Source organism: Chrysemys picta, chromosome 2 (assembly GCF_011386835.1).
Source record: "Chrysemys picta bellii isolate R12L10 chromosome 2, ASM1138683v2, whole genome shotgun sequence".
Classification (NCBI taxonomy): domain Eukaryota; kingdom Metazoa; phylum Chordata; order Testudines; family Emydidae; genus Chrysemys; species Chrysemys picta.
This window is the reverse complement of record NC_088792.1, coordinates 38,533,485-38,546,273: the sequence shown is the minus strand read 5'-3', so window position 1 is coordinate 38,546,273 and position 12,789 is coordinate 38,533,485. Positions and strand designations below refer to the sequence as shown.

The 12,789-nt window shown below is 47.2% G+C and overlaps 1 protein-coding gene across 1 annotated transcript in view; it reads right to left on the bottom strand.

Moving 5' to 3' along the window:
- DNAJC1 (DnaJ heat shock protein family (Hsp40) member C1) overlaps positions 1–4,588 on the bottom strand; it is a 178,647-nt gene extending 174,059 nt beyond the window's left edge. The window contains exon 1 of the mRNA XM_005302767.5: positions 4,328–4,588. Coding sequence (XP_005302824.1) covers positions 4,328–4,486 — 159 coding nt within the window. The 5' untranslated portion in view covers positions 4,487–4,588. The remainder of the gene's footprint in view (positions 1–4,327) is intronic.
- Positions 4,589–12,789: the final 8,201 nt, after the last annotated feature.

Genomic DNA, 12,789 nt, shown 5'->3' with positions numbered 1-12,789 from the left:
AGGTGGATGCATAACTGGTTGGAAAATCATTCTCAGAGAGTAGTTATTAGTGGTTCACAGTCATGCCGGATGGGCATAATGAGTGGGGTCCTGCAAAGATTGGTTCTGGGTCCGTTTCTGTTCAATATCTTCATCAGTGATTTTGATAATGACAAAGGAAGGGGAATCAGAACACTCAGATCTCCTAGACCTTTTAAGCTTTTTCTTCCTCTTTTTCAGCATTTTTTGTGCTTTTTTTTTTTAGCTCATTTAGAGAGCGTACAAGCTCATTTGTGGCTTTGGAGGGGTTTTTTGTGACTAGCCTTGCCAAGGGCCTGATGTCCTCTCACATGAGGTTTTTGAGTCCTCCTCTTCTGGGTTCCATTTCCATGAGGAGGGGGGAGGAGAAATGCTTCCAGAGCACTCCTGGCCAAACTAGGAAGATGGGGAGGGTGCTTATGAGTCCTGCTTCTTTTCCCAGAATGCTCAGGACCAATTTTAGGATGGGGGGGGGGGAATTTGTGACCGCACAAATATGCCCTTTTGTGTTCTCTAGAGGCCCCTTGGGACTTACTATGAGTCAATTGACTGGGGTCCTCCTCATCCTTGGAGCCTCTTCCTACTCTGCACATAGACTCACGGTCCATTTTTCCCATGTTGGAGTCAGTTGCTCTGGGGAGCAGGGGATCCCACATGCCTGTCTGACTCATAGCCCTGGGACTTAACAAGAGTCAGGGACAGAAGGTTGTGTGCAGGCTGGGCACAACTCACTGTCTGCCAAGTCTGGGAGGATAATCTCACAGATCAAGCACCATTTGGGCTTTCATTCAATGTGTTTTAGGCTGCTCTGCCATAGCTGGAAGGTGCAGAGGAACAAGTCGGGAGGCCCTGCAGCAGAGGCTGCGGAGGATTCAAACACCCAGTTGAAAAACTGGCCCAGGAACCTGAGGGAGAAATCACTGCTCACCACTGCCCCAGATTTTGACCCAAAAAGCCCTCAGGCAGATGGGGAGGCAGGAGCACTAAAACCACTGTCCACATGCTGCCACAGAGGCAGAGAAACTGGCCATGAGCGGGAGTAGAGGGGAAATGGCCAGAGCAGCAGCTCTAAACAGTTGATCTGACTCCATGAGCTGCAAAGAGCAGCCCAGACCTCAAGAACTGAAGGAGTCAGTGGGCTGCAGAAATAGGCATCTTGAGGTTATTAGCTACAGTAATTAACAGTGTTTCAGCACCGGCTCCTCAATGTAAGGTTTGCTTGCCCAGTTTTGAGATGCACTCTTGTCATCTTTACCTGTGGTATGCATTGGCTGAGAATACATTACATGTATGTTTTACTTACTTCTAGATGCCACCAGCCTACACTGTAATATTCAAACTCATGCCTCACATTCTCTAGAGGCAGAAACAAGAGAATTGTTATACTGAAGCAGTTCAGCAATCCATCTAATTCACATCCTGTAATACTTGAAAGAGTAATGAGAACTAGTTTAATTTTTACTGGTTAAAGTAAATAAGTTGCAGATCTAAGTCTTCAGCTGACAATAAGAATGGGAGGATATTATGCTAAATTGAGAGACTTTAAATGTCTAATTGAAATGAAAACAAAGTTTCCCAGCCCCATAGGGATCAACTTTAAGCTCTGGCTTAAAATTCATTCCTCGAAGACAGCATCTTCCTCCCTAACAGTGACTGTGAAAATTGAACAGTAGATCTGCTATGTAGTATGGTATTGAATAATACTTTCATTTCCAGGTACTAGACACTGGGATTTTGTGTTTAATTAGCCCAGAGAACAAGACAAAAGGAGCGACAGCCTCAGGGTCCAGCAAGCTACCAGTTACAATTGCAGCTGCTACTTTCCCCATACCACCATTACCCCTCCTTCCCAAAAGAGCATCTCTACACATGGCATGTAGTTGTTCTCCACCTCATATAGGTTGCACAGTATTTCACTTGCCTGCCCAAAGTGTCCCAAATGCGCCTTACATTTGAATTATTCTCCCCACACACATGTATGAGAGTCACCAGAAGAGCCTGTGTGAAAAAATGATTTACCCAAGATCACATGGCAGATCTCTGGATATCTAAGCCAGTGCCTTAACCAGAAGACCATTTCTCCTGCTAAGAGCAGCAGAGGATCTGTACCAGCAGCAGAGACTAGTCATCAAAACCAACAGGTGAAGGAAGGGGAAGTAGGGAACAACAAGTACTGCCCAGTGGGAAGTAGCACAGGGTGACGCAGCACAAAACAGATGGAGCTTCTGGATTGGGTAGGGGGAAGGATATGGTCTGAAGCTAATGGGCAGAAAATGTCACCCAGGGAGCAAGGGGCATAAGGTTGGAGAAGAGGCAACCAGGACATGGGGGTTAGGGGGGAAGTGGGCAGGAGAAGACATGAGATTTAAAAGACTTGACAAATGCCCAGGGATGTAGGTGGTGAGGGAGTGAACTTGAGGTGAAGGTGCTGAGTTGGTGGGAGACCCAGGAGCTACATCTAGAGTGACTGGGAAGCATGGGGTGAAAGTGGTGGGGTAGGAGAGCAAGAGCCGTGCCCAAGCTGCAGTGCAATGTTAACATGAAGTGAAGGTGCTGGGCAGACATCAGAAACCATGGCTGGGAGACAGGGATGAAGGAGCTGAGGGGAGGAGACCAGGAACAATGTCCAGCATGCACATAGAGGAGGATGGAGGTGCACGAGATGAAGGGGTCCAGGAGCCATGGCTGGGGGGAGGTCTAGTATATGATGCAAAAGACCTTAGGGAACAGAAAGACCAGCAGCCCTACCCAAGATGTGGGGGGAGGGGAAGCAAAGGGTGAAGAAACGGGGTGGCCAGCCTTTATGCAAAGATATGCAGGAGTGGACATAGGGTTAAGGGGTGGAGGGCAGAAGCCATTTGCAGGCTGTATGGAGAAAAAGGAGGGGGACCAGCAATTACATTCTGGGTGTGTGCACGGGGGGGATGGCATGAAGGTGCTTGGAGTGACTAGCAGGGCACGGAGGGGGGAGGGAGGAGATGGAGTGGAGTGAAGGAATGGAAACAAGGAGACCAGGAGCATGGCCATGATGTGCAAGAGGGTGGCACAGAATAAAAGTGGGGAAGAGCAGTAGCCATGCTGCCCACAATGTGGAGATGGGAAGGGTGAAGGAGTAATGCTTTGACTGTACATGGGAAGCGGGAGCCAGGAGAGCCAGTAGATGAACTGAAAGAAGAGGGGACCCGGGGCGTTTGTGGCAGAAGGCTTAAAGAGCTGGGGGGTTGCAGTTGTGCCCAGTACATGAGAGGCTGGGGTATGAAGAAGCTGGTCAGTGAGAACCTGAGAGCATGGCCAGGACATACACGTGTGTGGGGAGAGAGGTGTGCAGGAGCCGGTTGGGGGGTGAGGAGCCATGTCCATGATTGTGTTGGAGGGAGAGATGAAGTGAAGGGGCTGGGAGACCAGAGTTATGTGCCGGATGTATCCGGGGAAAGGAGAAAAGAGCCAGTGGAGACAGGGGACAGCAAATATGCTCAAGGTGTGTGAGAAGGATGGGGAGCAAGAGCCATGAATGGGGGCTACATGTCTGGAGAGGGGTTGAAGAAGCTGGGGGTGCAGGAACCAGGCACGGTGGCCATGTGTGCAGGGAGGAGGTGAAGGAGCTGGGAGGGGCAGTAGCTATGCCCAGGATGTAGAAGGAGGAAAGTAAGGTCTTGGTGGGGGTGGTGGGTCAGTGTCAGGAGCAGTGCCCTGTGTGTGTCAGGGGTTGGGTGGAGAGAGTGAAGGAGCTGGGGGAAGAAGAGCCAGGGTCAGGCTGGGGAAGAGAGTGTGAAGGAACTTGTGAGGGAGCATGGCTAGACTGTGCGTGGGGCAGGAACAGCACAGTGGAGAGGTGGAGAGAGAGAGAGACTAAGGTAAGGATAGCACAGATGGGGGGAAGGAGGTCAGGCATGGGGGAAAAGGGACAACACAGCTGGGGAGATGAGAACCCATGGGGGGGGGGGCAGGGACAGCACAACTGGTGGGCAGATGGGGGGGGGCAGGCAAGACGGAATAGCAGAGCTGGGGGATGAGGATCGGTAGGGACAGCACAGCTGAGGGGCAGATCAGGCCCCAGGGGAACAGAGATAGCACAGCTGAGGGGGGCAGGACCCAGGGACAGCACAGCTGAGGGGGGCATCAGGCCCGGGGAGGGGGGCAGGGATATCAGAGCTGGAGGGAGGGGCAGGGACAGCACAGCTGAAGGGCAGATCAGGCCCCGGGGGAGCAGGGATAGCACAGCTGGGGGGATGAGGACCCGCGGGGATGAGGACCGGCGGGGGCAGCCCCACGGGCGCAGGGGTAGCCAACTGCCTGGCCAGGCGCTTACCTGCGGCAGCCCCAGGAAGCCGTAGAAGTTTTCCGGCACCTCCTCCACCAGGTCGAAAAGCTCCAGGTCGCCGCTGTCCCAGGCGCGGGCGAGCGGCGGCAGCAGCGCGAGGAGCAGCAACAGCGCGCGGAGCTGCGGCGCAGGGCACGGGCGGCCCATGGCCCCCGCCTGGCAGCCGGCGGCAAGACGCGGACGTGGCCCCTGCTCAGGTCACTCACGCCCCAGCGGCGGCTCCGCACTGAGTGAGGGGGGAGGAGGCAGGCTCCGCTCCTCCCGCTGCGACGCCCACGGGGAAGGGGCGTGGCTTGCAGCCCGACCAATCACCGCCGCTGGCGGCCGTGACCTCACCTCTCCTAGCAACCGCGGGAGATTGTGTCTGGAAGCCTTGGAGGAATGAGCTTCCAGAGCGGGGAAGGGGCTCGCTCCAGCGTGGCTGCTGCCTCCCGCTCGGGGGGGGAGGCGCGGTGCTGCCGCCTCCTCGGGGCTTGGCTGAGGGCGGGGGAATCCCCCAGCGGGGCCCCCTCTGAGCTGTCCGGCGCCCCCCTCCCCCCTGCACGACAGCGGCTGTGACGCTGCCTGAGTGGGCGGGAGCCCGACTGGCGGCGGCGCGTCTCCGCCTCCTCTAGCACAGCACAGCCTTTGGTTCAGTTCCTGCCTCGTCCCTTTTGCTGCCCTCCCCCTTCCCGCTCTCTCGCCCACCGCCCACACGAGACCCGTGCAGGGTACCCAGGCCCTGCCTGCGTGGGGGCAGCTGTGGGGCCACAGCACAGAGGCTTCTTAGATGGAGGGAAGGGGGGTTTCCATCGCTGTAGATAATCCATCCCCCCCAGAGAGGGGAGCTTGGCGAGGTCTACAGACAGAAGAATTCCTCCAGCTACCTAGACCTAGCTGCGGGATGGGTTAGGGCAACTTGACTACAGCCTGCTGTGATTTTTCACAACCCTGAGCAACATAGCGAGGGCGATCTAATTTTTAAAAGTAAACCAGGCCCAGCTAGAATACCTAGTCATCCCCCTCTGCCTCCTCACATCCAGCGGTGGGCAAACTACAGACTGGGTGCCGCATCCAGCCCTCGAGTTCCCACCAGGGAGCGGGGTCTGGGGCTTGCCCCATGCTGTCAGAAGCAGCAGCATGTTCTCCCTCTGGCTCCTACGCATAGGGGCAGCCAGAGGGCTCCACACACTGCCTCCACCCCAAGCACCACCCCCGCAGCTCCCATTGGCCAGGAACTGCAGCCAAGGGGAGTTGCAGGGGTGGGGCCTGCAGACAGGGTAACACGCAGAGCTGCCAGGCCACGCCTCCGCTTACAAGCCAGAGGGGGGACATGCTGCTGCTTCTGGGAGCTTTTTGAAATAAACGCCGCCTGGAGTCTGCACCCCACTTCCTTCTGCACCCCAACCCCCTGCCCCAGCCCTGATCCCCCTCCTGCCCTCTGAATCCCTCAATCCCAGCCCAAAGGACCCTCCTGTATCACCAACCCTTCATCATCAGCTCCACCCCAGAGCCCACACTTGAAACCGGCGCCCTCACCACCACTCTACCCCGTACCCTAGTCTGGAGCCCCCTCCTGCACCCAGAACTCCTCATTTCTGGCCCCACCCCAGAGCCCACACCCCCAGCTGGAGCCCTCACTCCCTTCCACACCCCAACCCCCAATTTCATGAGCATTCATGGCCTGCCATACAATTTCCATATCCAGATGTGGCCCTCAGGCCAAAAAATTTGCTCACCCCTGGGTTACACCCATCTCTTCCTTTGCTTCCAGCTTTGAACTGGTCAAGTTGAGTGCTTTTCTCCATATAGAAATGCACCCAAAGACCCTTAACTCTGCCCTGCTGTGACACCAGGTTAGAGGAGAAAGACATATTTTAAAAGTGTATTTAAAAAATCAGCTAAATCTAATTTGGGACCACAATTTTAAAAATTTTTATTAAGATGATGTTAAAAAAAATAGTGAACAGAGTTTGAGCATAGAAGTTTCTGGTTATCAGGGAATAACATACAGATTATAGAGGGTGCAAAGTTTGGTTTAAGATAAGGTAACATGAGGAACACATAATCTGCAATATTCCTGATTGGGGGTAATATACTAAAATATCAATCATATGACTAGTGCATGGTGTCACTACAGTGCAAAGTTAAATTTTCTGAGAAACATGTTATGAATAATTATGTGGCAAAATTACCATTAACTTCTGCCTCCTCCTCCCCCCCCCCCCCCCAAATTCTTAATGTTGTCTTTGCACAAGATTTTAGCAAGTTACAACTAGTGAGTTAAGTTTGTGTGAGTGCAATTATGGAGTATTTTTACCTTTAAATGTTTGAATTTAACTATTAATTCCTTGGGTGTATAGTTTTTGTTTTGGTATTACAACATCCTTGTAAAGTATTGTACTCTACATTACTGATATGTACTCTCAATCTTAACTCCATTTTAACAATTTTTACCTGGAAATTTCTTTGTTTACATTAAATATGTCATACATGAACACTAAAAAAGAACCTCAAATAAAATGTTATATGATATTTCTAATTACTTAAAGATAGGAAACAATTAGCAGTTTTCTTAATTTTAACTTTTATGGCCAGGCTCCTCAGTACATTGTGGGTACTTTAGCTCAGGAGTACCACAAAACAATCAGTGCATGCATGCCAGTTAAATGGTTTTTACAGCTGTTTTGTTTTGCCAGAGCAGTTCAAAACAGTTGGAGAATACACCACAGTTTCCCCTTCCTTCCAGTTCTTCAAATCCTCTGCCTCTTGCATCTCCTACATTCCCCCTTCTTCTTGCAACCCCCTACATTCTTAGTTGCCAACTCATGTGATTTTTATCATGAGCTTGTTGGTGTTTTTTCATAAAGGTCCAGCTGCTGGAAGCAAGAAATTCTCATGCCATCTCAGCTTTTATTTAAAAAAACCCCAAAACAATACCAAACATTTCTAGCTCTCAGGGTTGTTTACAAAAGCTTGAAAATGTGAAGCAAGTGAATCCTAAAGACTCCAAAATCAGAAGGCAAATAAGAAGAACTCCGACATTTATTTTTAACCCAATCTCACTTTAGAATGCTTCTGGTTGGCAATATTTCATTCCTCCACATGAGCACACCCCAAGTTCTCCTTCCCTTCTGTACCCTGCTTCAGTCTTCTGTGTGTATGCACACATGCATGCATACATACACACACAAGTTTATTCTTCCTAACTAAACAAATAAGCCAGTATGGAAATATTGGAAAGATATTAATGGTCATTTCGTCATGAAGAATTGCTTGCTTTCAAAATTGCCACCGTCTCCCACTGCTCCCACTAGGAATGAAGCCACAGCTGCCTTCAGAAAAGAGAGAAGGAGATGAGACACCTAGATCCATTGAAAACAATGAAAGAGATACCTTTCTCAAAATGGCCACCAACGGAAGGCAGCTGTGGCTTCAGTCCTACTGAGAATGATAGGAAATGGTAGCCATTTTGAAAGAGGACAGTTCTTTGTGGAATTCTCTAAAGTAAACCATGGTATCCTTCAGCTGAAGAAAGAATGTTCAGTTATGAAGGATAACAGGAAAAAGTTACCATTAATCCTAAAATCTATATATTCAAAAATAGCCTATGCACAAGATTTCAGTAAGTTTTAACAAAGTGGAAAATTTGAAGGGTCTGTGTTATTCTGTTACTGAGATTACTTGGGCCAAAAAAGTCCAATACTGGTGGCTAAATTTCTTAAAGACCTATTTTTTATTTCTAAGCTAATTAACAGATTTACTTGTAAATTCTCATAAAATTCATTTCCTACTCAGAGTAATTGATGAATTTGGGGAAGGGTAGGCTGTATTTACTATATATATGCAAACCCTTGGTTTAAATGCAAAACTCAACTCAACCTTGACTGTGGAGTTGCTGTTTGCACATCCGTAACAATAACTCATTCTCCCTGCCTCTCTCTTCTTCTGTCTCAACTTCCTGAATTTTTTCTCCTTGAGACTTTGAGTCCTTTTCCTCCTTGGCTTGAATTGGGCCGATCACACCAGGCTGCCGCCTTATTCTCCTAAATCTCTGCTTTCATTTAAAATAAAACCAATTATCTAGCCCTTATGGTCACAGAGAAAACATTGAAAACATAAAACAAGTGTAAACTGATGCAGCTATGTTTGCTGGGTCTGCAATGAGCTTGAAACAATAGACCAGAGAGATATGAACTTCCTGAGTCATCTCAATATCTAATGAAGGTCAACTCAATATCCAGTTATTTAAAATTTCAACATTATTAGTGATTACACTGATATCAAAGCACGTAAGAAAGTAGAGAGATGAGCACAGCTCTACACTCAGTGGTGTCTTATTATGGCACTGTAAATGGTAGCATTTGGTCGACACTACCTTTTTCCAGGATGACCTGTGGAGCTAAAGTACAAAAGGAAACAAATAGAGTCCAGGGGGTGATCCAGGGAATATTAGCCATATGCTACACTAAAGGTTTGATAATTATCTTACCCACACTTTCCATCACTAGTATGTAATGTTGCATTGCATGGTATGCTCAATGCATTGTCATGCTATTTCTCAGACAAATTTCAATTTGTAGCACTTCTAGATTAGAGTATTGTCAAAATAGCACAAGAACAAAGTAACCAGTTAGAGCAGTGTTTCTCGTGGCAGCCTCCTTGCTGGTCCCTGAGATCTCCAAGACACAGCATATTAATATTTAAAATGTAAAGAGTTTTTTGTACTTGCATGTTAAATCACTGTATTCAGTTATTTCTGAACATTTACAAATAAATAAACAAACAAACTGGGTTGACATCGATTGCCATGGTGCTGATATTCACAGCACATTCACGCACATTTTTTGGAAGGAAATAGCTGTGAAAGAAATGTAAGTTTTAGTAAAACTTTTACTTAGCTAAACCAGACAGTGTCATTGTCAAAGCAAATACCTCTGGATCAATTTTTCAGAACTAACAAAAGTTCAGAAAAACATAATAGAGATGCAAGTGACTCTGAACGTGAATAAGGAAGAAGCGTTAGAAAAGAAAAGGAAATGTTCGGCCTTCAATTGAAAATACAATTTGTTTGACATTAAGTACGGGTTTGTTGCAAGTGAGGATGTAGAATGCCCGAAACCTCCCTGTGTTGTGTGTGGCAATTCTGAACAATGATGCTATGAAACCTTCAGAAATGATTCAACACCTTAAAACCAAACATCCAAATTTAAAAGAAAATCCAGCGGAATTCTTCCAACAGAAGCAAAATGAAGTGAAGAGGCAAAAGAAACTACTGCACACCGCCATAACATCAAATGAAGATACGTTAAAAGTATCATATCTGCTGTCTCTATGCATAGCTGAATGCAAATCACCCTTTACAGTTGGTGAAGAACTAATAATGCCTGTCACAAAGTCTTGGGTGAGGCAACTGCCAAAAAAGTGAGTTACATTCCACTGTCAAGTGATATGGTCTCACTGATATTGCAGAAGATATCGAAGCTCAGTTGATAGAAAGAGTGAGAACATCAAGCTGGTTTGCAATTCAGTTGAATGAGTCAACGGACATTTCTAATACAGCGGTTCTTATTGTTTATGTGTGCTATGCCTACGAAGGCACATTTCACGAAGATCTACTCTGCTGTGAAGAACTGCCACAAAAAGCAACAGGTGCTGAAATCTTCTGGGTCCTAAATGAGTATGTGACAAGACATGGATGTCAGTGGGACTGCTGCATTGGAATTTGCACTGATGGAGCAGTCGCAATGACAGTCAGACATTCAGGTGTAGTGGCAAGAGTGATGGAAGTTGCACTGACTGCTTAGGCAACACACTGCTTTATTCATCAAGAGGTCTGGGCAGCCAAGAAATTGTCTCCAGAGCTTAATGATGTCCTTATTATAGCTGTTAAAATTGTGAATTTGTGAAAGCAAATGGACTCAATTCTCGCATCTTTGCTATAACGTGTGAAGAAATGGGGTCCGAACACCATCACTTATGCTTACACATAGAAGTGTGGTGGTTATCCCATGGCAAAGTATTAAACTGAGTATATGAACTGTGACATGAACTTGAAACCTTTCTGTCTCAAAAGAAGTCTCTTTTGGCAGCATACTTTCAGGAATTACAATGGCTCACCAAATATACATATTTGGCAAATATATTTGATCACTTCAATCAGCTCAACCTGTCTATGCAGGGAAGTACGTCAGGTGTCTTTGTACTGGCTGACAAGATCACAGCCTTTTAAAAAAGCTACAAATCTGGAAAGAGAGAATCAGGCGCAACTGTTATGACATTCCCATTTTTTACCGTTCTTGTTTTTGATGACAGTAAATGGTGATACCCAGTCAGCTCTGTGTTTTTGGGGAACCAGGGCACAGTGTCTGGCCTATCTGACTCATGAGGGTCACACCCACACACACACCCCGCCGGTCTCTGCTTGAACCAAGACCTATCAGAGAAAAGGCTTACAGAGAGCAGTGAAGGGCGTTGTGAGACACACCGAGACCCCTCCTGACAAGGGTGACAAGATTAAGACATCTCTATTTGCATACAGAATGGAGAGCAGAGACAACTCCCCTAGCCTCATCTGCATGAAAGATGGGACAGGGATTAGCATACAGAATGAAGCACAGAGAACTGCACTGAACTCTGGGACTAGAAAAGCAGGGAAGCATTGCATCATGGGAATCTCTGCTCCAGATATTAATGAACCTATGCCTGCCCACACCCAGCTCAGCTGTTATCAGACCAATTCTAGTAATTAATCCTTGATTGATATCCAAAATACTGAAGCAGCCTAGTTGCATTGTGAGCTCCCTGGAAGAAAACAACACCCATAGCCAAGAGTGATCAGCTCCTATTGTCTAGCCTAAAGAAAACCCTTGAGTCATCAGTTTACTCATAAACAAATCTAGTGTTCTCCCTTGAACCATTGTTGTTTCTCTACAAAAACCCCTACCTATGTTAAAGTAAGTGTTCTGATGCTTAGATCCAAACTATGCATCAGTTCCACTGGGAGTCCATCTTCTCCTGACTGATTGTGCTGGGGGCTCTGCCTGTCTTCAGCACTCAGGACCCTGAGCTACATCACCACCTGGGAACCCCAACCAGTTCAAGGCTCATGGAGTGGGTGAGATCCCCCTCTTTCTCTCTTTCTGTTTTCCTTTCTACCTTAGTTATTAACCTTTAATAATGTATGTTATGCTGGTTTAGCCCTCCTTGTGTAGTTATCACTATTATTCACTAAATAACATGTATGGTTAAGCTGGTTGCTTCTCTCTCTCTTGCCGAACTTTACTCTTTTGTGGTTTTAGCTTCCCCCATTTACTCTACAGCAACACTTCTTTTACCTAAGCTAAAGATCCCTGCAGCGCCCAAAATACTGTGGAGTTTGCTCATCAAGTAGGTTACTACCAGTACAATTGTGATGTGAGAGTGGGAATAGGGACGTGCTGAATCTGGGACGCATAAGGGTAGCAGCTTGAAAGTGCTGCTTGACCCAGTCGATTGAGCCCAGGGGCATATAAGAGGGGGCAGCTTGAAAGTGCTGCTTGATCCAGCCCATTGAGTCCAGGGACATATAAGGGGTCAGCTTGAAAGTGCTGAGTGTGTGTGTGTGTTCATCCAGCTCTGGGGCTGGAGGAACCCAGCCCTAGGGAACCTAGGTCCTGCAGGATAGCTCCACTGGGAGGGGACTTGCATAAGGGAGGAGTAGAGCTCCATATGAAAACACACATGACACAAGCAGTACATTGATAGAATTATAGAACACACACACCCCAGAGTAGCCCGAATAAATGAGCATACCCCAAAGTAACGGGCAAATCTGGTAACAATGGATCATCTACCTCTCCTAGGTGAAATAATTGCATCCCATCGAAAATCAGCTCTCCAAAAATTCAAGGACTATTTCCCATCAACCTCTGATCCACGGAAAGGAAAGCAATGGGTTCATGATCCATTCTCCTCTCTAGAAACTAAGACCTCTCTAAAAAAACAACAAGGAGTCTGGTGGCACCTTAAAGACTAACAGATTTATTTGGGCATAAGCTTTCGTGGATAAAAACCTCACTTCGGATGCATCCGAAGAAGTGAGGTTTTTATCCACGAAAGCTTATGCCCAAATAAATCTGTTAGTCTTTAAGGTGCCACCAGACTCCTTGTTGTTTTTGTAGATACAGACTAACACGGCTACCCCCTGATACTTAAGACCTCTCTGTCACCATCATTGGAGGACAAGTTGCTGGAACTGTCAAGTGATGAGAATTTGTAGTTACAATTTCATGAAGTGACTCTACCTGTTTTCTGGATCAAAGTCAGAAGTAAAAACTTAGTGAACTTGCTGTCAAAACTTTGCTCCCATTCCATTCCACATACCTTTGCGAAATTGGATTTTCAGCTATGACTACAATTAAAATAAAATACCACAATCGGCTGAGCATTGGAAAGACACTTCTAGTGTCCTTGTCAGACACACATCTCCG